This window comes from Cyrtonyx montezumae, unplaced genomic scaffold (assembly GCF_038088225.1).
Source record: "Cyrtonyx montezumae isolate F1298 unplaced genomic scaffold, pur_monq_1.0 scaffold_20, whole genome shotgun sequence".
Lineage (NCBI taxonomy): Eukaryota > Metazoa > Chordata > Aves > Galliformes > Odontophoridae > Cyrtonyx > Cyrtonyx montezumae.
Window position 1 is genome coordinate 4,834,672 of NW_027071937.1, and position 26,170 is coordinate 4,860,841.

The 26,170-nt window shown below is 44.5% G+C and overlaps 2 protein-coding genes across 4 annotated transcripts in view; both read right to left on the reverse strand.

Moving 5' to 3' along the window:
- The window catches only part of MIGA2 (mitoguardin 2), a 38,925-nt gene extending 38,531 nt beyond the window's left edge, over positions 1-394 (reverse strand). Inside the window, exon 1 of the mRNA XM_065737527.1 lies at positions 357-394. The gene's annotated coding sequence lies outside the window, so the exon portion shown is untranslated. The remainder of the gene's footprint in view (positions 1-356) is intronic.
- Positions 395-761: 367 nt separating this feature from the next.
- On the reverse strand, positions 762-26,070 carry NUP188 (nucleoporin 188). Of its 3 annotated transcripts, XM_065737519.1 has the most exons (45): positions 26,025-26,070; positions 24,717-24,771; positions 24,074-24,147; positions 23,394-23,478; positions 22,984-23,064; positions 22,478-22,522; positions 21,870-21,962; positions 21,612-21,731; positions 20,971-21,182; positions 20,083-20,197; positions 19,370-19,570; positions 18,548-18,637; positions 17,939-18,004; positions 17,289-17,408; positions 17,015-17,141; positions 16,739-16,894; positions 16,246-16,372; positions 15,664-15,751; positions 15,499-15,575; positions 15,224-15,338; positions 14,789-14,909; positions 14,494-14,560; positions 13,944-14,072; positions 13,340-13,473; positions 12,910-13,016; positions 12,490-12,696; positions 11,708-11,877; positions 11,298-11,367; positions 10,619-10,686; positions 9,797-9,992; positions 9,200-9,277; positions 8,758-8,843; positions 8,201-8,346; positions 7,359-7,412; positions 6,874-7,055; positions 6,324-6,524; positions 5,593-5,685; positions 5,233-5,391; positions 4,419-4,556; positions 4,153-4,227; positions 3,289-3,498; positions 2,448-2,579; positions 2,254-2,324; positions 1,816-1,945; positions 762-1,602 (listed from the first exon to the last, which is right to left on the reverse strand). In XM_065737519.1, exons 1-45 carry the CDS (start codon positions 26,048-26,050, stop codon positions 1,432-1,434), a joined length of 5,268 nt encoding a protein of 1,755 aa, XP_065593591.1. In that variant the 5' UTR covers positions 26,051-26,070; the 3' UTR covers positions 762-1,431. The 3 variants fall into 3 exon arrangements, with proteins under 3 accessions (XP_065593591.1, XP_065593592.1, XP_065593594.1); XM_065737520.1 differs by lacking the exon at positions 7,359-7,412; XM_065737522.1 differs by lacking the exons at positions 23,394-23,478; positions 24,074-24,147; positions 24,717-24,771; positions 26,025-26,070 and having other exon boundaries at positions 22,840-23,032.
- Positions 26,071-26,170: the final 100 nt, after the last annotated feature.

Genomic DNA, 26,170 nt, shown 5'->3' on the forward strand with positions numbered 1-26,170 from the left:
GCTGTGTGCCACGTGGCAGCACGTGGGCATGGTACGTTGGTGAGTTTCTGGAAGGTAACTGTGCACCTCTCCCTTCCACTTGGGCACTTCCAGCTGGCTGCAAGGGCAAGTCAGACTACAGCAAATGTGTGCTGGAATATCACATCTCTTCAGTTCATAAGGAAAATAACAACCCTCAAAGCAACATCATCCACTACTACCACTCCGACTCTTAAAACCATAAAGACTGAAAAGGTTCTGATGGGTAAAGCAACCCAGCATCTCTTTAGGATACAGCTCACAACTACATCTCAATTTGATTTCTTGTCTTAAAGAAGTCCAAATTTCAGGATTTATTGAATGCAATAAGCACTCACCTTCTTTTCCTGTCTCTGTCACGTGCTGGGCTTCGGAACCTCAGAGTGTTGATCAACTTGAGAGGGACAACAGCACGACAGAACGTCACTGTAACCAACTCCAAGTCCTAACGAACTCCTGCTGCAGCACTGTGGGGCTGTGCAGAGCAACCTGGCAGAAGAATCATTCCTGAGGAGTACAGCACAGTTAAAACCAACCAGCTCCCCAACGTGACAGTACGAGGAGGGGTGTGGGAAAGCCAAGGGAATCAACCTTTGATGTCATCTCTTCAAACAATATCTGCACTGTCACTCATGAGCCACAGCTCACACTGCTGTCAGACAGTACTTGAGCTCAGCTGATGCAGCAGAACTAACACAGAGATGCAGAGCCTGGTGCTGCAGGATACAAAACCACCATCCAGCTGCTGTCTATAAAGGTTTTAATATCAGTATAAATAGGGCACAGTTACAAAAAAATTGCAAGACTAGAGCAATGGAATTTGGACTTAAAAACCTTGAGTGAGGCCTTGCTCTTCAGAAACACACAACACACAGACTGCAGGGCGGAGGGGAGGCGTGAGCACACATACACCATCTTGCCTTGAACCACTCAGTACAAAAATAGGAGTAGAAAGATGGTCTCTGAATTGCTGGCTGATCCCTAGGTTGTGCCTTAACTGGACTCTGACTGGGAAGGAGAGGCAGATTGCACCTTGCATTAAGAGCAGAGTAGTGCCCAGAGGATCCTCTCTCTCCATCAGCCGGAGCTTCCCCAGCTGAGGTACAAGCTATAAAAATAAAGGTTTTGACTGTTCAGCACTTGTACCTGGCCAGGACTCCAGCAGAGGAGCAGGCAGGCTGTGCACTGGTCAATCTGAGGAGCCCCTCGCAGCTCTCCTTACATTCACTGTGCTGCAAGAGTTCACAGGATGGCACTGCTGATGTTACAGCTTGCTTTACCAACGCTGCCCAGACCAGGCCTCCCTCCCTGCCCCAGTCCTCGTTACAAGCTCTGCCAAGGGTGATGCTTTCTGTGGTGGACACGAGTCATTCTGGCGCAGGTCCTGGAAAGGGAGGTGGCACAGAACAGCATCTATCTCTGCACGTGCCGGACGAAGGCCTGCACGAGCTGAAACAAAGGCTCCTGCCCCTCAGGACCCAGCTTGGAGGCAGACTTCCCCTGGGGAGAGGGAAGAACCACACTGGCAGGTGAAGAGGGACCACCACGGCGGAAATAACGGGACAAGCTGGAAAGCAGCGTGCTCTGAAATTAGAAGATATAATGAGTTAGTTTCTTCCAAGCCTGTGTCCCTCTCCCTCCCACAACGAGGTGCTCGAGGGGTACAGCAGCATCGCAGCGTGCAGCCTAGACACCTGGGGCTGCTGACTCATGCAGGGAACAGCTGTACCAGGCAGATGGGGGACCTTCTCCCACAAAACACACAGAATAGTGAGAAAGAATGGTAACACTGCTTACCAGCTCAGAGCTGAGCTCCTGCTTCATCCGCTGCTTATCGCGGGGATGCACGGCCGGGTCTCTCAAGTACCGAACAGCTTGGGAGATGAGCAGGTAGAAACAGTTTTCCATTGTAAACATGAGCAGAGACCTGCGCAAAGAAATGCGCATCAGCAGGAGCTGAACATCCCAGCTTCAGTCACAAAGCCTGGGAAAGACTTCACCTAGAGTACATACAAGGGACTGCTGCTGCTGCTCACACTGTGACACCCAAAGCTATGGTCTACAGAGCAGAAATCCCCATTGGCCCTACTTGCTTTGGAGGGCTTTTAATGGGCTACTGAACTCCTCCCATTCAGAGTGAGAGTTCTGAAGCTACCCTAATGCCTATAAATCTCAGTTCTGACCTGACCAGTTCTGCTCCTTGGCCACAACTAAATAAAAGACCTAGAAACTCACTTGAGGGTCTTGGTTCCCTCTTGCATATTCAGCCCTGCAGCTTGAGGGAAAGGTTCCTTCTTCTTATCCAACTGAGAGATAAAAAGACAGACATTAGGCACAGCACATACAAAAACTACTCTTCAAAATATTAATTGAACAAGTCCACTGAGATTACTGCAAGAGCTGTGCTTTCCCAAAGAGATGGCTAGTACCTCTCCCAGCATGTTGAGGGCCACATTGACTGTGGCAAGGAGGGTCCCAAAGGAAGGTGCAACATCTGAATCGAAGGCCGGTGTGGTGAAACTCAAGACAAAGAGCACATTGTACTCAGCAAGGTCCAGTGACTGTGGAGAAAAGGAAAGAGGACTGCGTGACCTCTGAGGACGTGAGTATGCTAGTCATGGTAACAGGAACACTTAGTCCCTATAGCATGCTTTTTGTATGGAGAACTTGAAGCACTGAGGTCATTTTGTCACTTCCCCAATCTGTTATGCAGCTGGAACAGCAAAGAGCACTCTGCACAGTTCTGCACATGCAGACTGTACATGAGACAGCAGAGCCTTACAACTCTCAGGCCGTGTAACTGAGCAGCAAGCTAAAGCAGTGACTGCTTCCAGACTGTTCTCAGAAGCCCCAGCAACTGTAACCTACAGGCACGAGAAAGTAACGATCCAAAAGGAAACAGCCAGACTCAGGGATTAAACCCTGCCTGGTGTAACTTGGGAGACCAGGCCGCTAGGTCACACCCACGGGGGAGAACAAGACAGTATCTTTTCTGTGAAGACTGACAAGCTGAGGACACAAATCTAGCTGGGTCTGCTGCAGTAAGGCTGCACGTACAGTGTTGTGCAGATCACACCACAGCTCAGCCAAGCTTTCTCCTCAGATCAGTGCCTGAGAACTGAGGGGAATTCCTGCTTTGTGCAGCAGGGCAGCACACAGATGTACAGCAGGGTCCTGCCTCAAGCAGAACAGGCTGTGCTTCACTTCACGGACCCAGAACATCACTTGGGATGATGGAAACCTCCCTGTTCAGGGAGCAACATCCCTTACCTGATCAAGGAGTATCTGGCAGACATCAGGGGTGAAATGGCGCAGGGCAGCAAGAGATTTGCTGAGGATTTTCAAGAGGCTGTACTGCACCATAAGCAGTGCCTTCTGCTCTGCTGCCTCTGACTCAGGGCTGGGGTGTTTGGAGGAGGCCTGGGGATTACGCTGCACTCGTGGAGTCACACTTGATGGAAGGGAGTCACCATTTTTTGTCTGTAGAGAAATTTTTAAAGGCCTCTTGGATACATTCACAATTGTTTTGTGTGAAACAATGAAACAATGCTTTCAGGGAAAACTGCTGCAAGTAAAAAGGAGGAGGATAGTGTGCGTCAGGGGAGGCTCTGCGTTCTAGGAAAGCAGCTGCAGAGGCTCTTTGGATTTCACATTCCAGAAAAGGAACCACTAATCAACACAGCAAGCCTCAGCCATGCTGAAACAGCACGTTGGTAGCAATGCACCAGCTCTGCCTCATGTTCAACAAAGGATTCTCCAAGAACAAGTGCTTAAACAAATTAAACCAGATTAAGGACACCAGGTCAGTAGTGTCTTAATTAATGGCCCTACAGAGCACTACAGCAGTGCAGCTTCCTTGCTGCTCTGTAGGCAGCTCTAAAAGGATAGTGGCATCACTCAAGCACAGGCTGCTGCTTCCCAAGGTCTGACTTTTCACAGTCCAGAGCTTTTAGTCTCAGCTATTATCTGAAGACATTTCTACTGTGGAAAGATGCAAATCCCAGTTATTGATGGCGGCTGGTAATCAACCACGGGGAACAGAGCCTGGATACCAAATAACATTTGCCTTTCAGCAGAGAGCACGAGCACACAAAGCTCCCAACTTTCAGCTTGCCTTAGTGTCCCCATCCTCACCTGCAGGTAGTGCTGGAGCATTTTGCGGCTGTGCAGGAGGGAGGTACAGGCCTGACACAGGTAACACAGATTCACCTGTAAAAAAGAAGGTGAGGGTGAAAAATCTCTTCAAAGACCAAACCCCATCCAGGCAGAACAGTGTGACATAAAGGAAAGAGCATAAAGAGCAGTAATAAAAATAAATGAAGTGCCACTTTCCAACACAACATATTATCTATATAGCATATGTATGTATTATCTACATAGAGCAGTATCCTGCCTCCTACCTGCATGTCCCTCATAAGCTGTGGCAGGTGGAAATGCCACTCCTTTGTGAAATTTGAGAGCTGGAGAATGAAGCCAACAGTGTGATCAGCCTCCTCCAGACAGGCCAAGCTCTGTACTGTCCGTACTGCATTCAGGCACTGGAAAGCAGATAGAAGTAGATCAGGACATTGACAGCTAAAGCATGAAGTCCACCCTTCTTGGAAGAAACAAAACAGAGATCTGCCCTTAAGGGCATAAAATGCATTCATGAAAGTAGTTGGACAGCACATGGGGCACAGACTTGGAGAACTTTACATTCTGAAGTCAGAGATCATTGCATTTTGTAAGCTGTGCTGCTGTATGAAGACAGCTACTACTTTCACTACGGGGGGACCTGAAAGCTTGCTAGCCTCAATGGTGACTAAACCCAGGCCACAGCATTTCCATCATTACAGCAAGGCAGAGCTGAAGTCACTCTAAGAACAGCTCTCACACTCCTCTTTTCAAAGCAGACTATCACAATTTTGGTGGGAACTTATCCCTTGATTCTGCTACTGTGCTGAGTAGGTGTATTACACACCTGAAGCCATGTTATAACTCCAGGGACAAAAGATGGGGACTGCCCAGCTCTAACAATTATCCTAACAACCATCCCTGCCTGACTTCATGGCTTGTAGACTTTCTGCCTTCTCCCACTTCTGAATTAAGTCTCCTCTAAACCTTTCTGAGACAGGAGCTGTGTCTTTTCAATGCTTCTACAGTTACTGACACATTTCCACTACTGTTGCAACACAGAAGCCGAGTACACCATTGCAGAGGAGGTGTGTGACATACCTGAAGAATCCTTTCCTGATGGACACCAACAAAGTCCAGTGCTTCTGTCAAAAAATTGTACCGGAGCGTCTTGAGGAGACGCTCCATCAGTGACATGGAGAGGCGATAGACCCCAGGCCAAGAGGGAGCATCCTGAGCCTTCCGAGACGAAGCAGATGTCTGAACAGATAGAAAAACAAACGACTTCTTTACACCACTGCCCAGCGTGGCATACAAACCCTTCACGTCATTTTGAAGTCTCCAGGTCCTACAGGAGATTGCCGTCCCCTGACCACGAGGGCTCCTCTCCAGCCACGGCCTGCAAGGCAGGGCACAGCAAGCTCGCTGGCACGCTGCCACCCAGAAGGAAGCAGCACCCACCTGGATGGCTCCGTTAGTGCTGAGCTGGTACACGCTCAGGAGGGGCAGGCAGACACTCTGTGTGACACCAGCTCCAGCCACCGCTGCTGCTCCCTGCAGGGCACAGAACAAACGACCATTAGCGTCTGCAGGCTGCTCCCCAGCCTAAGACCGAAGAGGCTCCTTCTGCATTACCTATTTCTGTCCTCTGCACTGCCACCAGCCTTTTAGAGAAACTTCATCACACAATCTTCTGTGCTGCTAAAAATTAGCAACAAGCAACGCTGTTCTACCAATAACATCTCAGCGTGTCGCCTGGTTTGGTAAATCCCTAATCTTTGAGAAGAGCTAGCTTTGGAATGACCTTCATTTCACTTAAAAGCCCTACACAAAGCTGAATTTATAATAGATAAATTATGCTTTACTGCAAGTAACGAGAAACCAGGCTCCAACACTCCATTCCGTTCTAAATAGGTTGGGTAATCTGCATTGCAGAACACATACAGTGAAAGTGCCTGCTCTAAGTTACAGCTCTGCTCTGGCTGCCTCAGATCCTCTGTCTGAGACATCCCATTAACAAGAAGAACCAGGCAAAATAGGAAGGCGTAATGACACGGTCTCCTGCTTGCCAGCTTCTAACAACCCCTTTATCTACACATCACTGTACAGCTGCATCACAGACACAGTAATGAGATGCATGGAGCCTATGAAAAATGTACAGCTATTTGCCTTCTCTTCTCTGCATCTCTCACCTGTTGTGTCCTTGCTAAGGTCAGCAGCAGATGTAATGAGGCCTCTGTGAAGTGAAGGTTTTGTTTAACTCTCAGGCTGATCTCCAAAGCAGTAAAGATGGTTGGAAGCACAGGGACCTTCCTAGTAATCTGCAGCCAGTAGTCTCCATCATCATCAACTTCACAGAGCTCTTTTGCAAGGTGCAAACCCAAAACACAAACCTGGAAGGGAGAACAGGGTATATGCTTGATAGATGCACCAAGAAAGAAATAAATCTTGGAAGCATTTCACACGATGATTTAAAGTTCAGCCATTCTCAGAACCATAAATTAAGGTGGCTGGTGTCCCTCACTTACACTTACACTCTGTGTAGTTTCTGGCTCTCATATAAATCTTAACAGTGTTTCTTAGGACAGATTTGAAAGAGAGGCAGCAATAGCCAATTTCCCAGGCTGACATGTGCTGAGACACCACAGAGTAATTCCCACGCAGGAACTGACAAAGCTTCCATTGGAGGCAGCATGCAGCAAAGGGGGTTCCCAACACACACACATCTTTTTGGCCCTTTACCCCATCTCGCTGGTCCTTGTGTTTAACTCGGGAGGCATCATCTGTTTCCATGCTGTCCTTGTCGTCTGTGGCATCCCCCAAGGTCAGGCTGTGTCGAGTCTGATCAAAGAGAGCAATGACCTCATCCTGGAGTGTTTCACACACACTCAGCACCAGCTGGGAGTACTGTGGGATCTCATTCACTGCAACACACACAGAACAGACAACAGTTAGCAAACGAAGGCTGTGCTGAGGTTTAACTGATAACATCACTGGGATGTGTTCCTTGGAGTTACTATTACTGTTTTTATTGCAGAACCCACGAAAGGGAACGTGAGGAATTGTGACAAAGTTAGATGAACAAGACTAGGAGGCTATAATAAGTTAAAAGATCACCATCTGAATCGTATAAAACGTAATTTTCCCAAGCAGTCATATAAGCTGATTACATTTCAAAGCAGAAAGCAAGCACTACTACAGGCTGACTATTCAGTAGCATTGCCTACCCATTTCCCCAGATTGCTGGCACCAGTCCATGGATGAAGTCTGCTGTCCATGAACTGTACGAACCCCACACTGCCATGAAAACCATTACCAGAAACTGCACCACCGTTTACTGCCACGACTGCAAATTCAAAGTCACCACCAAACGCGGATGTTAAAAAACAGTAAGAATTTAATAATTCTCCACTTTGCCTGATTTATTTTCTGAATGATATAGGCTCACAGGACCAGGCAGTGGAACAGGGACTGCACCTGGACGGGGCAAAGTGAGGCACTCCTCAGCACCACAGTGCTTTTCTATCTTTGTTGCCCCACACAGAGAAATAACTGCCCAGATTCCACTGAGAGTCTTCAGTGCTACTACAGAGTAAACTGTCCCACAAAGGACTGAAGTAACAAAGTAATGGTGCTGTGTTTTTCCTTTGGTTTAACAAAGCATGCCCTCCTTGGGTTTGTGTCATTTGTTATCTGGAGAAAGCAATGTCACACTCAGTGACACAGCAGTACTGGGGGGGTCCCTCCCACACCCAACCAGCTGTCTTTAAAAGCACTCCGAATCTCTATTTTCATCTCCATCAAACTGATCCAACATAGGGGTTCTTGTTGGGAAGAGGCAAGACAGGGAAGGCATGCACACTGTGAACAACACACCTGAGGTGAACAACACACCTCATCTCTTCTAAAGCTAGTTAAAACAAAGTTAAAAACGTGGAGATGTCCCAGAAGCTAGTAACTATATTCTACATCTTGCACTACAGCTAACATCAGGCATATTTTAATGCTGGAAACATGGCAGTGCTAATCGTGTACTCAGCCATGGCAGCACTGCTCTCAATGCTCTCACCTTTCATCTCCTTCATCTGCAGCACAGTGATAAGAGCTGAGAACACTTTGGCTTTGGTTTTCTCCATCATCTGCTGATCTGCCTGTAGTACTCCCTCCAGAATCTGCGTCAAGGAGTTTATGATTTTATCCACAGAACCCAACTCGCTGACAACAAAAAGGAAGAGCTCTTCAGATTAGACAAGATCCCTCAATGAACATAATGGTTCGACTGAGCTGTGTGTATCATTGGTTTAGGTTCTTCCAATGAAACCTGGACCAGTCACTACCTCAACCTCACTAAAGACATGCCACAATACAGTGAGCGTGCAGGGCTTGCTATCACAAAAGCTTTTTTTCATACACTTTTCACCAGAAAGCCAAACCATGTATGTATTGCTATAAGATCTTCCAGCAACAAACTACAGCTACTTGGCATCCCAAAAGAAAACTCCACTATAAAGCATCAGATTCCTTCCTAGATCACTAAGGGACAATCACTAGAACAGAACACTCAAATATACTCTCCTAAGCTTTTATATTAACAGTGATCAGTAAATATCCATGCAAAATACCTACCTCTTCCACTGCTTCAGCAGGATCAGAAGAAGAGTACACAGCATAGAGCCCAGCTGCAGACAAGATACTGACATGGGAACTAGAAGCTAAGAAGAAATATCACAAGAGTTACAGGTGTAACAGTGCACAGACACAATGCAAGAAATGCTCAGCCCAAGCACCACCACCAAACGGTTCTTCAGCAGCTATAGCAGCAACAGGGGAACCAGAGCCAGAGCCCTCTGCAGGGTCACCCAGTTACATCCCAAATGACACACATTAAACAAAAATTTATAAGAAGCTGAGAAGAAACACTTTCATTCAGCCCAATTTCACAGGATCTTAAATAAATAAATAATAAAAAAACCCTACAATGGCAAGCAGCTGCAGATATAGAGCTCCTTGCAGCACAGATGTGATGAGCAATTGGGAAATTCAAGAACTAAGAAGATCTTGCACCTACCAAAGCCTTGGTCCCATTCAGCACATCCAGAAACAATTGCTGATGAACTGCAGGATCAGTCAGATGCATTACATCCACCTGAGATCCACAAAAGCAAAGCATAATCAAATACAACAAAAGACAAACCTTCTGTTCCACCCTAACATCACTCTACTGTTCTGTTACTTGAAGAATTTACCAAATTTTGCATCTGCTGAACAATGCAGTTCTGCAGAAATCACAGATGTACGTGAGCAGTTAATGAAGTTGGCAATGGCTAATTTCCCTGCTTGGCCACTCACTTGAGATTTTGCTAATCCCTTCACAACTACAGAATTACTTCACATTGCTATAAAAACTGCATACCACTCCCCCACGCTCAGACAGACAACATGCTCACTTACATCAAACCGCAAAACACTAACTACTCTAACCCTACACCATGTTTGGGCCAACATGTGTTCTGAATGTAAATATATAATAACTGAAAGGAAATGAACAGTGGATTTTCACTGTGATCTAGCCAATCCCTGAGAAGTTGACTCGGTATTATTCCAAGTGTTAATATCAGATTATCACGAGAGATACGAAGAAAAATCCCACGAGGGTAGCTCTTACATGGCTAGTAGATATAATGAGCAGCATCCGCCAGGCTGAGATGAGCATCTGATACTCTGTCATGGAGGCACAGCTGCTGCCCTCTGTCTCTGCCACATAACATGCCAGTGCCTTCACATATTCTGACCAGTAAGCAAAGCGCTTTTTGGTGGAGAAATTCTTCAGTGTGTCTTTCAGGGACTGATCCAGGGAGCCCCTGACCAAATCAAGAGGAGAAGATATCTTCATTTATTCTTTGGTCAGAGAATACACTCCTTCTGAGACTCAGGTAGGAAAGCCAAGGGCACAGCTTGCAAGTGAAGGGTATTCCACAGCTTAGACCTGTGCAGGGAATCCCACTTTTTGCATCACAATGAAGGAAAACAGATGATCTCTGAAGAAAATCTACCATTTGTTTTGTTTATTAATTTGAGGTTTTAGTTAATCCTGACTATTCAGTACACTAAAGGGCAGTTACATTCAGAAAAACAAACTCAGTGTGAGAAACTATTAAAATGTTATTTAGCAATCACTGTGCCCTTTGCTTATTTCACAATTTCTTTGAATAAATATGGCATATTTTGAGTGCAGGGTAGAAGGAATTCTCCCTGCATAGCATTCTCTCCTCTGGACTACAGAAACGGATCTCAAACACATATTTGATTTCTTGCAATCACTGACTGCATACAGTGATCTTACAAAGACTGTATAAATCACTGTTCCTCCCACGTTTTCACAGGATTACATGTATTTATTTCCTGAAAGCCTGCATGCTCTATCAGAACTAACACACAAAGTTCAGACTTCAGTAGAAGGATGAAGGAGAGACTGCCAAAGACTCACTTGACAACATAGTAGATCTCCAAGCAGATGATTTTCATGATTAAGGCACAGGTATCCAAGACACTGAGCTACAAAGACAAGATGAAAGCAAAATTTGAGCACCTTGCTGTGCAGGGTGAGTGGAGCTCTCTTTTAACCTTACCCACCCGCTCACAGTGACTGATCATCCAGTTTGGCAGACTTGCTTCTCCCATGATAGCAATAGCTATGTCATTTGCCAAAGGACTGGTGATAAGGAAGGAACGCTGGATTCAAAGTGGCAGTCAAACTGAGTGAGGGCACAGGACTTTCCACAATGAAGGGGAAAACACCCACAGAAAGGAAGAATGCAAAAAGCCTAACTGATTCCCCTGTGATACTAGCCAGACTAAAATTAAGGAGTCAGACAGTATACACAGTACACGTGCACTACATACAGCACATCTTCCAGAAAATGCAAACACAGATGCCAGATAACATCTACTTTGATTTCACATGTGAAAAAAGAGAACTTCTGAATGCAGTCCACTGCTGTAGAGCCATTCTCTGCAAAGAGCAGTATATGCTTCAGCTCCTGCCTCCATTGAAACCAGCTGGCCACTCTGCTTTTTAGAAAGCCAAAAGCACAAACAGGCACACACACTTAGAAACCCATCTGCCAAGAACAAAGCTGCCCGCATTTTGCCCCAGTGTAACTCACCTCTGATGTTTCTGAAGGCGGAAGAAGAGTCCCAAAGAGTGGATTAGTCAAATTTTCCCAGAACTTTGGCCTAAAAGATAGATACAGAAGTAGTATCAGTTATCTCTCTCATGCCTAGCAGCATTTTGTCCATTCCAAATTCCACAGCAAGTGTTCTTTTGTAAACACATGATTATGTGGCACAAAATAAACTGAACAATGTACATTTGCTTCTGAACACGCACACAATAGCTTTCCATCTTCTTTCCCAAGAGACAGTACAGATCAAGTTCAAAACACACACATAGCACACCCCTTACTAGGATGCACAAAATCTAGGAGGCAACCGTCCCTCAACAGTCTGATGAACCACAGAAAAGGTGTTTTGGAGTACAGGCAGCAAAACACACTGCAGGAAAACAGCCACTTACTTTGTCCTCAGCACCAGCATGGCGCTGTCTCGGCGGTCCTGCCACAAGGCGTGCAGGAAGGCGATGGCAGCACGGTGCAGGAGGGGAGGACACCAGTACCTCTCCTGCTGTTTGGAGTCTATCAGCTCTAAGACTACTTGGAGGCAACTCCACTCCCCTAAACTGAAGTCCTAAGGCAAAAGGAAATGAGAGAGGTTATGCCTCCACCAAACCACTGTGGGGACACCTTTAGAGGAGAACATCTTCAATTCCTCTTGAACCATGCACAGAAGAGAAATCACTGAGTATATGATACAGATATACTTTATAAGTAACTACAAAGAATGTGTAACACAAGAGGGAAGTCTTAAGAGGTATAAAAAGTGAGGTAAGCTAAGACTTGGTAAGACCAAATGCCTTCAAAAAGCTCCCAACTCAAGAAGACCTCCAACTGCAAAGCACTAGTGAACATTTACTGTGAAAACCTGATACTATCTGTTGTAGTGGCATTCCCAGTACATGGGCACTGACAGACTCAGGAGAGTACAGCCACAAGGATCTTTGCTATCATTGCTCTGACTCGGTAGAAATGCTCTTATGAAAATTGAGGACAGCTTCTTTCCAGCTGTAAGAAAAAGTGAAGCTGGGACCACAGCACATGCATTCACTGCAAACGTGCGCTGCATTCATCAGGAACACAGCGACACGAAAAGCGGATTCAATTTTAGAGACCTGTGCCATAAGACACGGGGATGTTACAATAAGAGCATGGCAAACTGCCAGGCAAATGTCAGCCATTCTACCTTTGAGCCATCACTGCCATCCTTCACTTCCAAGTTCAGGAAGAGCTCAATGAGCCCAGGCTGTGTCTCCACTGCAACTGTGAGGAACTCCAGAATCATGACCTTAATGCGCACGTCCTCGATCTTGCTCTGCAGGCGGGTGAGGAAGGCGTCACGGATGGCAGCAGCATCACTACCAAGACAGGCATAAACAGACATGGGAGCAGCCTGCAGAGGGAAAGAAATATCAGAAGCCAAGATAACCAAATTCTACAGAACACTTCTCCAATATAAACAGCTTTCGGTCCACTCCGCCTTCAGCTGACTTGCACTAACCTCCCTGATACAAACAAGACTGAAAAGACTATTTTGAAACAATTTCAGGGTTGGAATCATTCACAGAGAAGAAGTAAAGGAGCTCCTGTGTGAGCCTCGTCCTACCGTAGCCAGTCGCTTGAGCAGCTGGATGGCCAGGCGTGGAAGCGCGGGGTCGTGCTTGTGGTAGATGTATTTGGCCAAGACTGCAATAAGATTGTTTCCATGAGCACCTGAAGGAAACACAATTAAAACCAAAGGTATGGGCAGCTATTTCACAAATCATTACTTCCACAGCAGAAGGTGAGAATTAGGTCAGTCTTCACATAGAATAAGGCATGATGGGACCTTAAAGATCATCTAGATCCAACCTCCTGCCACAAGCAGGGTTACCACCCACTAGAATGCCTCAGAGGAAGGAGAATTATCCTTCTCCTATCACTGGAAAGCACATTTTGGACATTTCAATAACTCACATACAGTCTGTAATGAGACACACGCTGACCATTTCTAAGTAACAAAAAACCACAGATGTCCCCCATAGGGGAATACATACCATGCTGAGTAAGTGCCTGTTCTAATGGAGATACCACACTAGAGGGGGGCTTCAATCGTATGACATTATTGGTAACGGAGAACGCCAGCTTAACGGTTTGTATCAGCAGCTGACCTTGCCCTTGTGACTCATCACTGCATTAAAAAAGAAAACAAAGTAAGGAGCTGTTGATAACTGACATTTATTATCTGCACAACATTTAGAGATGAAATTCGACACTCTTGTCAGTCAGAGGTTATAACACATTTCCACTCCAACTGTCATGTCACCACCTAACAGCTGCTGAAACACAAACCCCCACACAGCCACAAAGTATATTGTCTACTCAGCCCTGAATTCTCAGCATCAAACAAAAAAGGAAAATAGTCTGACAGTCTCTTGTCACTTTTCTCCCCCTCTTTAGGAGAATGACTTCATATGCATTAAGAGGGAGAAACATTTGCAAGAGCCAATCTTTAAGAAATTATAACACATCCACGATAGGTGACAAGACTAAACTGCCTCCAAATCCAGTATTTTCCTAAGCTTTTCCTCATGACATAAACATTTCAAATATTACCCACTGTTTTTTTTCCTCACTACTGAGATGAAGCACATGACTCACCTACTAGACTGGGAAGCCATTACCATGTCAATAGTGTCCACACCAATTCCCATGATGTTAATGACAGCTTGTCCTGCTTCAGCGTTGGCCAGGCTGAAGATGCACAGGGACTGAAGGCTGGGAGCATTGCTGTGGGACACAAACACCACACAACACCATCACTAGGATCACTCACAGTACTTTCCTCCACCACTTACCAAATGAGCACAAAGTAACATCTGCATTTCTACCCTACTTCATTCTTCCTTCTACTTCCTTCAGAGTGGATATATCAAACAGGGAAGTGGGTGGCATTATGCCCTGTGGAATACATACACTGTTTTCTCCTTCATCAGATATAGTAAAAAACAACACGCTTTCTCTGTCCCTGACCTCCTTCTACCCTTCCTATTCTCAGTAATGCAGAAAACCACTGAAATCAGCACTACATAAGCAGTCCAGTTAACTGCAGGTAACTTTCATTCAAAAACTGAAACAAAAAGAAAGTGGCGGAGCCCAGCTGTACTGTAAGCCAGGCTATCACAGACCTGACACCCATCACCCATCTTACCTGCTGTGAGGATCCATTTCAGGGCATAAATTCAGTATTGCATGAATCAATTGTAGAATGAGGCATCCTAAAACACAGATGAAATGGACTGCTCAGTTTTCAGGAAGATGTTGCCTAGTCCCTAATACTTTTGAACAAATTACAGCGTGTGGCAACATCAGTAGATGCACAAAGTAAAACCCAAATGTCTGCTAGAAAAGATCTGATAAAAAATGGGAAACATTAATGCATTCTCCCCAGGACAGGTGATCCTGTTCCATCTCACCCATCTGCCCTGCCCTCTCAGTGTCCTTACCAACTTTCTCTCTCACTCCATGAGAGTTGTAACGCCATTTGTGGTAATTTGGTAACATCTCCTTCAGCACAAACACAATGCAGGGCACAAGTCCTTGGCTCTGGGTGCTACCAAGTTGTCCCTAGGAGAAACAGAATTGCTATTTTTCCCCTTCTGTTTAAAGGTCATTAAATCTTTTGTTCAGCTGCATGTCCTTAAATGTGAGAAAACCACTGAGCACGGTGACATAGATTTACAAATGATTTCTATTCTCTTATACATCAGATCAAAAAGAACCAGAGAAAGCACAAAACAGTAGCACATACAGAGTGCTGACCAATGGCTAATTACTCAGAGACATACTGCACAGAGGATGTCAGGCACTGCAGTATTTCACCTTCTAGTTGTATCAGGTTACAGCCAAGTTCAAACACAGACCACTCCAGAAGCACTCACCCGGACAAGAGTGGTGATGAGGTTCAGGAAGGAGATGGTAACGCTGTACTCGCCTTGAGGCTGCTCTATGCTCATCAGCAGGTTTCCATAGCCCCCAGCATTCATTCCCTCTGCACTGCGAGACAAGCAAAAGGATTCACTGCACAAACAGTACAACTTTTGACATGAGTGAGAAATGCCACATTCCATAAACCTTAGATTTCAAACAGGCAGAAAGATCTTACGACAAGTTATGAACAATTTAGGCCAAAGGAAAAAAACAACACAAGGAATACCTAATCATGTGATTCATACTGGACACTGGATTAGCAACGAATGGTAAGAAGCCTGTATGGTGAAGGTCAGTCCAAACCTGCATGAGATCAAGTAGAGATATTATCTCTCACTCACATGTACCTACGTACTAGTTCTCAAGCTTAGAAAATCACAAAGGTCCTCACCTTGGCTGGCATCCGTGCAGCCAATACTGTCAAACAATTGACACAAGAAGCAATAACGTCCATAGGGGGAGAGATGACAGTTGTCAGCCTGGAAAAGACAAACACACATAAAATGTACTATCATCCATGATCGAGCCTATATACTGCTGTTCTGATCCAAAGCATCAAACCTACACTCCAGTCCAGACACCAAAGTCCACACTGTCAGCTCAGCCTTGCCAACTCTCCCTCTCCCCTGAATCAGACCAATTTACTGCATGAAGCAAGGCTCATCAGACAACAGGCTGTCACAGTGAACAGTGATTATCCAGCAGATGACTGAGGGGAGAGTTAACATGTAGAACTCTTCCATCACCTGGAACTTGCACAACATCCAAGAAAGAAGAGGAGGGATCGTTCTGCTGCATCAAAGCATTCTGTAGCCAGAACACTCCTTCCTGAACATCAGCCTTGGGGAGTTCAAGCACTGAGATGCACTTCTTTCAAATCATTGGGTAAAATGGCAAGTGACAATTCTTTCAGCTCATTACCTCTTCTCAGGCACCTCTGCTGTTAGTGACTCCATGCCAGTCAGTGACTCACCTCTGCAGCAGCATGTAGATTCGTGACGTGATTGGCAGAAGGCAATCTGCTACAGATACATCAGTGCTGATGACTTTATGAACCAGATCGATGATGGGCTTGACCCTCTGGCAATGCTGAATCACATCTAGGTAAAGAAAACTAGCATTGGAATGCAAAAATCGTATTTCAGCAGTTATCAAGCTTAAAATAACGCATGTTCCTCTTCCAGAATATCCCCAGGCTCATTCCCAATACAAAAATGCTTATTTCATGCACCTCAACTTCTCCCTGATGCAAAATTTATTTCATCTCATTATATGCTTTTGCAGTGAGTTACCATAACTAAAACCCAAAACCAAAACCACCACCACCAACAAAAGAAAACAGGTTTTGGGGTGAGTATTCCAAGCTCTTTCAGAAGTACTCAGAGATGCTCAATCCTACTGTTAATTTAAAGCTGATAACAATAAACAATTACTTTATTCTCTCTTACACTCCCTGCCTCTCTCACCTGCTGTTGATACAACATGGAGCAGCATCTCAATCTCACAGGTAAACAGTGTCCAGCTGCTGTAGGAATACTCCCATCGTACCAAATAAGCTCGGTCATCCACCATCACTTGTCCCACTGTTCCCTGAGGTATCCGCAGATTAGTCTGACCTAGTCCTAGGGATTGAAGAAACAAGTGAAATACAGCCATCAGTGTCCCCACGAGTTAGAAGCCAAGTAAAGAACTAAATTCCCCAAAGCACTTGAATAAGAAAAGATGAAATGCAGTTTCCTTACCCAGAGGATACAGGAGTTTTGGAGCCTGTCTCCGCCACAGGGTGCCATCTTCATGAGAGATCACATCAGGAGGTTTATGCTTGTAGAGTTCAATGTAGAAGGACATTTTATCCAGGAAACTGTACACCTGCACAGAAAGAGAGCTTGACAAACACAGCCAAAGAGACAGACTCTCTTAAAAATTAATCAACCAGGTCATCACCATGCACCACCACAGAGCATGCTATCCCCATCCTGAAATAACTCTTCTCCCAAACACTGAGAGATCTTGTACCTTTTTTGCAGTAGATTTGTCTGACACAAGAGCTTGAAGCAGCTGAAGGAGAGGAGTAAGAAGATGGGGGAACATCCCACATACACTGTCCAGGATAATACCCAGACCTGTAGTCGGCTCCTGGTGATGGAAACAGAAAACAAAAGTCTTATTGCTAAAAAGAAATGCTAAAATAGTCTCAGAACAGCATAAGGATATAGCTCCTTTTAAAGTCGTGTACTGGACATTAATCATGCACAAAAGCATCACTCCAGTTCTTGTACAGACTAAAGCATGAGGCAGTGTGCAAGTATAGGCAGGAAGTAAGACTAATGCATTACACATCATCCTAATTCTGTAACAACAGAAAAATAAGCACAATGCTTCTGCCAGCAGTTAGCTCAATCCTTGCAATCCCAGTCCTGTTTTAAACTATCACCTATATTAAAACTCGTCCCAGTATCCTTCAAGAGTAAAGCCAAGGGTGTACCTAAAAGGCAGGAAAGGGCAAACATAAATAAAAGACAGATACAAATGAACACTAGCTCCTCAGGGCTTCCTAGCAACTAGCTAACTAAATATGATCAGTCTGCTCCTTTCCTAAAAGGGGATCTTTTCACCAGGTTTTGGTTATAAGCAAGGTAGGTCAAAAAACTTGCCAGCACACTCACTGTCTTCCAGAAGAGCTGAGGAATGCTGGAAGCTGCCAGAACTTCACAGGCTGCATCAATTATATCCTTTAGAGGAAGGGAAAAACACGATAACACATTACTTTACACCGAGAGTTCTCATCCCAACCAAATTTTGTCACATTCCTAGAATTCAAGTATCCATGTTTACCAGCTAAGATGGAAGTACTTCTTCCAGCCAAAAGAGAAAGAAACACCCCCTACACAGCCAGTCTAAAGCCATGCTTCTTATCAAGGAGTGGCCTGGCCAGGACAAACTTGTCCACTATGCTTAAAAAGGACGATATGATGCTCCCTCAAACTTAAAAATTGAATATGCATTACTTCCATTGCTTTGAAAATAAAATGTCAACAATCAGTTTCAAATCCATAGGACTTCAAGTCCAAGATATGCTGTATTTCACTATTACTCAGCCAGTCTGCAGAGGTGCTCACTAAATGTGCATAGGGTCAACCACACTTCTAAATCTATCTAAAACTCAAATTTTGCGGTTTCAAATGCAAGATTACAACTTAACAGAAGTAATTAACATCAGTTATGACACGTTATTTCAAATTAGCTAACAGATGCAATGAGCTTTGGATGCTTACTTGCTGATTGCCCAATGTATGCAACTCCAGCGATGTCAGGACAAAGGAAAGAAGCCCATAAATGCACATACAAGCTGTGCTGGCAGTACACTGCAAAGAAACAATATGTAAGAGCAATACAGGAAAGACGACGAGCTGTAGAACATAATGTAACAGCACTTAAGTCTCCTGTACAAACTGCACTGTGAGTAACTGCCTCTGTCATGTATCCTTGCTACAGTACAATAAGCAGTCATCAGTTCATCCACACGACATGAAAAGTTTCATTGAACTGAGAAATTATTAACTGCTACTACTGTTATATTGAGAAACACCTTCAAAACAGCAATAAAGAATCATTCAGCGTTCAGAAAGTCTGAAGATTTGTTTACATTGGTTTCTGCCCACCAAGTTGATTACTCTCACACACTGTATTGCTTAAAGAAACCAGATCTGGAGATCAGTGCAGAATTACATAAGCTAGTACTGAAGATCTATAACAGCAAGTATACCCATGGGGGCACATCAAAAAAAACAGAGGCAGTCTGTTCTGATCAAATGAGGTACAGCACTCCTATTTATAGAAGGTTTTTTGTTTGCTTTGGTTCAGTTGGGTGTTGGTGTTTTTTCATTCTCTGGGCATAAAAATCTGTTCAGTACCAGTTTGATTTCTGCTCTTCACTGAAAGCATTTGAGATGATAAAGCATGCTTTATTACATGCTATGGTTCAAATCAACTTTAGCTTGCAGTCACTTTGATTCAAAATTGTCTACTTCCCACCACATCTTTACATCATTAGTTAAAAACCTTCAAGAGCTTACGTATGAGACTAAGAAACTCACATTCTTGCCCCCACTGCTAAGTGATCTCAGAAGCTTTGTCAGGTACTGGAATACATTGAGCTGGATAGCAGTGCTGCCCATTCTCCTGATAACATTGGCTGACTCCTCTGGATTTATGGTATGACGGAGCAGAGCCCAAGCCAAAAGCACCAGAGCGTGATGTGAGACATCCCCCAACTGCAGCAGCTGATTGTCCATTTCCTGCACAAAGACAAAAGCAACACAACTGAGATCCCACGGAAGCAGAAAATACTCAGTAAGCATACTGCTGATGGCAACTTTCTGCTAACTCATCTTTCTATTACAGGTAATTCCTTCAAACATCTGACAGGCCAAGTTGTGTGTTTGCAGTCTTGGCCTGGCTTTGTACATGTTTTACTGACTTCGTGTTCTCTGTCCTAAAAGCCCTGGCACTGAGAAAGGAATGAAACAGAAGATTTTTAAACTCCACATTAACTATTCCTTCACACACACCCTTCTTTAAAGAAAGGTCCATGACAATCGAGTAAATAAGTGGGAGAAGGATTCACTTCCTTCTAATTTGTCCCAGCATGTTACACGGATGCTAGATCTTATATTTGGTCAGCAAATCAGAAGCAAATCAGCAAGAAGCATAACCTTGTATGCATAATCTTTTCACAGCACTGCTTAGATAACCAGAGTAAGTTTTACACTGACAGGCTGAACGTGGGGTTATCCTGCCTACACTTTACCTGGTGGATATGTGCATTATTGGCTAACTTGTGCTCCTCTGTCCTATCATCCAAAGCTCGCTCATGGAGGGAGTCAATTTCCATGCCTTCCACGAGAATAAGAGCACTAAAGTAGCTTCAAGCAGGAAAGAGGAAAAAAAAATCAAGCAGGTTAGACACTTTATTTTAGAATTCAGCTGTTCTTTCTGTTTGGTTGGTTTTCAATTTAAAAAGAACGATCAACAGTCAAAGAACAACATTCACTTTGCATTGGTCCAGCTGTTCTTTGAAGAGATAAGAAATTATGTAAACTAGCAGCAGGTAATCCAAATTTTGTCTTGAAATGCTAAGTATATAACAGATTAAAATCTCCAAAACTACTGTTGAACAAACAAAAAGTCACTGAAATGTGAAGACAGCTTTTCTTCCTTTTTAACTCTACGCCACCCACCAAGACTCACTCCTTCAGGATGCAGCCTGAGCTAGGTCCCACACAGCAAAACAAAGACACTATCACCACTTGTGTAACCAGACCCGTGACAGCTTGTACTAAGGCAATTCAGTTCACAGTACAGCACTGTGAAGAGGCAGTTCCACTTTACAACCAGACCATCTAAGAATAAATGGTGCTGTGTCTTCACTGTCATTCTTATAACTACAGACAGCTAAAGCTGGCCTCTGGATGCCCCTCTGCTTTGCAATCGCATCTTCATTTTGCCACAAATATCCAAAGCAATCAGAGAAGACATTCTGCCTTCACCATAATTAGTTTATCTCGATTTTCAGAGTGGTGATTTTAAAGTGGTGATTTTAAGAGAGAGAGGAAAGAAATATAAGCACTTTTTTTCTCTTTACTGAAGAAAACAATTGCTCTGTTCAGTACTCACTTCAGAAATACTCGTTACCTACCCAATACGATCCACCAGGTGATCCATGCTCTCATCTACCAAGTGCCTGTTGGTTTGCCTAGTGCCAAATCCCTGCTCTTTGAACAACTTTGCAAACGCCAGAAGCTCCTCAGGTGCCATTTCAAAGTATGCATAGTAGAGGAAGATGACTTCCAGGAGCATGGACTGCTCACGGAGGCATTGCACAAACCAACGGGAAACCTGACGTTCTGTCTGCACAAGGAGAAGTGCCACCATCATACATCAAAGCTCACAGATCAGACAAAGCAGTCAGAAACCAAGAGGGGTTGAACTATTTCAGTCTGCATAGTTGGTGGTTTGCATTAATAACAAGAAAAGCCACTGCAAGTACAGTATACTGACACAGAGAGACTACGAGGAGCTACAGAAGTCCATCTGTTAGCTGAGTGTTATCAACAGATTTCTTACAAGGAAGAACATGTTTCAAATGACTTGCTTTGGTTCTCAGCAAAAGCGTGTTCAATTAAAAAGAAAACAATGGTTAGGTTTCATGAACCAAGAGAACCATCAATTTTTAATACATCTGCACATACACATTTCAACACATTATATATCAAGACTTTCTAAGTTAGATAGATATAGTTGGTAAATTTTATAGAACAGCATGGAAGAAAAAAATACCATGAGATTTCCATGTGTTTCCCATGTAGGAGCTTCTGCTTTGTACAGTTCTTCAAACTGTTTACGGTAATTGGGAACTAGTTCCTTGTCCAACTTTTCCACACACTGGAAGTACTGTGCCTTAAAACAAGCAAACAAATAAATGAACTTTCACATGCCTTCTCCTGTGGTTTTTTGCACTCACAGGTGGATAACGAGTACACAACTTACACAGTTAGCCTATTTCAATGACATCCAGGAAAAGGTTCCTGTACTCACTGTGTAAGGGTGCCTCTCATCCTGAAAATAAGTGAGCAGATGGAGGACACAGCGCAGAATGCAGATCCTCTCTTCATAGTAATAGTCAGCAAGCTGTGAACACAACACCACCAGAATCACTTGGGTACTTCCTCCTCCATAAACTGCCAGTGCCTTCAGCACCAGAATATACAGTGTTCAAACACTACTACAGATGGAATTTCAACTAAGCAGTTTTAAGATATCTAAAAAGTAATAAATTAAAAAAAAAAACCACCAAAACTTAATTAACTAACAGAATTCAATAAAGCATGTCCGTTAACACATGTATATAATTATGCTATTTGATAAAACTTGGAAAAGAAAGGCAAAAATAAGAGACAGAGATGATCTCCCATTCTTAATCTTTAGTAATCTCTGCCAGGTGTGATGATCAACCTCCATTTCAGAGCTGTCCCTTCAGACAAAAACATACAAACCCATGAGGTTTGGAAAATGGGCAAGCATACACCCAGCCAACTGAACTCCCTGACATCAAGCCTAAAATCTCCATCATCCCAAGGCTTCCTGAACACAAAGCATTAGTTCTCAGATCCGTTCAACAGAAAATATAAACAGAAATAACCAACCTTCAGTATCAGAGCCTGGCTCTGCCTTTCATCCTGAAGAACTGTCTGTAAGCAAAACATAAAATAATTCTCTACTGCAGAAATACCTACTGACAAAATAAATATCACAAAAACAACAACACACAACTGAAAGAAATGAGAAGATTTTTCTTTCCATTTCTTTTGAAAAGACAGTTTCCAAAACTACAAAACCAAAATACTTATTTATTTGTTCTTCATCTCCACCCACTCTCATTCAGATCTATAGGTTTCCTGTACTTCTGAGACAGAGACAAGCCAAATCCTTGCAGACAGATTCAAGCAGGAAGAGGACCAGAAAGTTAAACCTGAACATCTGCTGTCACATCTCTGTAAAGTGGTACCTGGCCACTGCACATTCAGAGAACAAAAACTCCAAAGTCTTTTCCAAATCAGAATGGCAAGTTGCATATGATCGTATTCATCAACAGATTATTGGTACTGTGGAAAGATGTATAGTGAAAAGGAAATAAATGGGAGCTAAGGACCTTCAGGGAGTCCCTTGTTCCTCTGTAATCTTCTTGAAGGTAACACTGTAACAGCTGCACACTCTGCTCTTCATCCAGACTCTAAAAAAAAAGAAAAAAGAGAGATGCTTTGAAATGAACAAAAGACAAATGAACTCATTAAAGATTCCTCAAATATTTCAGGTAGATTTTCTCTTCAGAATAAATAATAGCAGAAAACTTTTGCTTTTCAGAATGGTGTTTCAGTCTGTACTTCCACTGAAATACAAAATACACAAGCTTTGATGTCACTCAGATGCAGCCAGTTAAAACCTCAGCAAAGTTTGCCTCTACTCAGCATCAAGAAGCTTACTTAAATAACAGAATCCCAAGAGCTACACAATCCAAGTGCAAGAGTAAAAAAAAATAACCAGAAAAGCACTTTCACTCACCAAAAATTTGCTGACCCTCAGACCCAACTCCTTTAGTGAAGCAGCTATATCTTTATCAGCTTTTATCTTCTCTGCTGAAGTTGTACTAAAAGAAAAAAGAAAGTGACATCGTTAAAAATGCAGCAACCCAATGAAGGAACTCAAGAAGCTTTCCAAGTTCTCAATTTTATCAGTTTAAACTGACCAGTTGTTGCATGACATACTGAAAGGCCACTGAGATAAAACAATAATCAGCAATTTTCTGAACAGATAATACTCATCTATGATCATTTTTCACTACTTTACTAGTTTAATAAACACAGGCTACTTTCATTCTATTCTTTCCAATGAATGAATCATGTTATCTTTCTGACATGACTGAATATCAAGAGAAGCCACTTTGCTGCAGAGTGCATACTCACACTTCAGCACCACAGCTGAGCAGAGGTTAGGAAGGGTTAAGAGCACTCTAACATTGGTAACAACAGCAGAAGCTACTGTTATTTCTTTCTGGCCTGTATTTTACGCAATAGAACACAGTCTGAATTAAGTATTTCCTACTGTTGCTCCTCTCCAAAAATCTAAAGTCATGCAAGAGAATAAAAATCTACTTTTAGAAAGTCAGAGAGAAATATTCAATATGCTCCTCTACTTATTAATAGATCCCATTTTTAATTTCTAAAGTCAGGCAATTACTGTACCTCGGAGGTTTGTAGTATGAAAGCCCTTCTAACAATCTCTGCCAGTGCTTGTTCAGTTCTGATGCAATCTGTGCCTAAAAAAAGAACCAAATATTACTGAACAGATTCCTCAGCATCTCCTGTCAAGTAACAGATTTGTTTAAATGAAGCAAAGAAATTTCACCATCACAGAAATAGGAACAACACAAGGCAAACAACAGCATCTATGATCCAGACTGATTCAAGGCACATATCACATGAGAAAGCTTGCTGCCTTGTCCAGTATTAGGAAGGGAGAGGCCTCACTGGTCTAGGTTCTGATACGTTTGCATTTCCAATCTGGGCACATTCCTGAATGCAAGGGCTCCATCCCAGAACATTCACAAGTGGGATGTACCACTCACATATACCCCAGACCAGTCAGTCTAGCAAGCAGCACTTCTGTCCACTCCAGAAAAGAACCAGCTTTTCCACGTACTCCTTTCCAGGCAGTTGATGAAGCAGCTATAAGCAAGGAGTGGAAAAACGGAGACAGAGCAACAACAATTGTACTGAGAAAGAAAATAGCAGCAAAATTGCTATTCAAAGAGATGCAAAAATGATGTACTTGGCCATGGAGTCCACTGAGTGACAGGTAAACCTGCTTACTGAGACATGGACTTACTGGTTCTCTTAAAGCTGATCTGCCCAGGAGAATTGTCCACAATTCTCTGCTGCTCCTGTAAACAAAAGGAAAACGTGGAGCCTGCTTTAATAACAAACACCATTTCAGGCTTCTATTCAACACACACTTTTTCAAACTTGCAAATATTATTTTAGAGCAGATCATACTGCAGCATAAAGAAAAATGAGCTCAGGAAGCTTAGAAGTGCAACACAAATCGGGAGCAAAAAAAACCACAACACCCTACAAAAAGGTGGTTCAAAAAAGCAAGAACACTCAATAACTTATCTTTAGATTGGCATCATTGAAATTAACCCACTACATAAGCAAAAGCCACCTGTAGCATGTGACACATGCCACCATTAGAATGATACAAAACCTATCACTTCCAGTACACCTGTCAATGAGTTTCTACCTCCAAACTCCTCAGCAGGAGCTGAACAGCCCTGCTGACAGTGGGCAGCCACAGGTGGAGCATCTGCAGCCCCACAGGTGCAGAAAGGCCACCGAATTTTACCAAGAAACGAATGGCTTTGCAGAACACAGAGCCAACACTCCACTTTGATCTACCCTAACCTTTGCTGGGGTTACAGGGATCACTTTGTGTGCCTCATTTGGTAACCAGACTGCAGGAGCGACGGAAGGAAAGTGCTTTTGGTGCGGCCATAGCTAACAGAGGTGTTCCTGTCCCTGCTGGTGCTTGTGAGCTTTGTTTTGATACGATTCAGACCATCTAGGGCCAAACAGAGTTTGAAAGCGTCAGAATAAATGACCAAAAGGAAACGAAGGCAGCGGCCTGAAGGGGCACATCAGTAAAAAGGGCCAAAGGATTTCCTCCCTACACCCCCCGCACGGCTGCCGGCTCCGGCTGCACACAGCTCTCCAAGGAGCGAGGCCGAGGGATCGCCGTCTCCCAGAGAAACCGAGGCGAGCACACGGAGCCCGGCTGCAGCTCCGCCCGCCGGGACGAGGGGATCTCCTCAGCAAACCCCGCGCGCTCCCCACGAACCGAGGCGCCCGGTGAGCCGGAAGCATCCCGCAGGAATCACACGGAGCGGCGGATCCGCCGGGGCCGCCCCGGTCCCTCAGGGCCGAAGGACGGGGCGGGGCCGCGCGGGGGGCGGGCTCAGAGCGGCGCGGGCCCCGCGGCCGTTAACTGTTCCCCGGTCATCCCCCCCAAGGCCCCTCCTCTCCGCGGGTCTCCTCCACCGCCCTCCCCCAGCGGCGGAAGCGCGCGGGCAACGAGTGACGGCGCCCCTCCCCCCCGCTCTCCGTTCCCGCCGCTGCAACCGCCGTCGCACCCCCGCACCTCGCGCTCGGCCCGCCCGCCGCCATCTTCGCCGCCCCTCTCACGTGACCCGCGGCGCCGAGCGCAGAGCTCCGCCGGAGTCACGTGGTGCGGCCGCTCCGCCTACGTTCCCTCCCCCCCCCCCCCGGTGTTGCGTCGGGTCATGT

What these genes read in the sequence shown, in the direction of transcription:
- NUP188 (XM_065737519.1), bottom strand. Translation starts at nt 26,050, where the DNA reads ATGGCGGCGGGCGGGCCGAGCGCGAG. An exon ending in GAACAAGGGACTCCCTGAAG is followed by an intron (nt 22,523 to 22,983) that starts GTCCTTAGCTCC and finishes TTTTGCTTACAG; the next exon opens with ACAGTTCTTCAGGATGAAAG. An exon ending in TGAATGGGACCAAGGCTTTG is followed by an intron (nt 8,844 to 9,199) that starts GTAGGTGCAAGA and finishes ATTTCTTCTTAG; the next exon opens with CTTCTAGTTCCCATGTCAGT.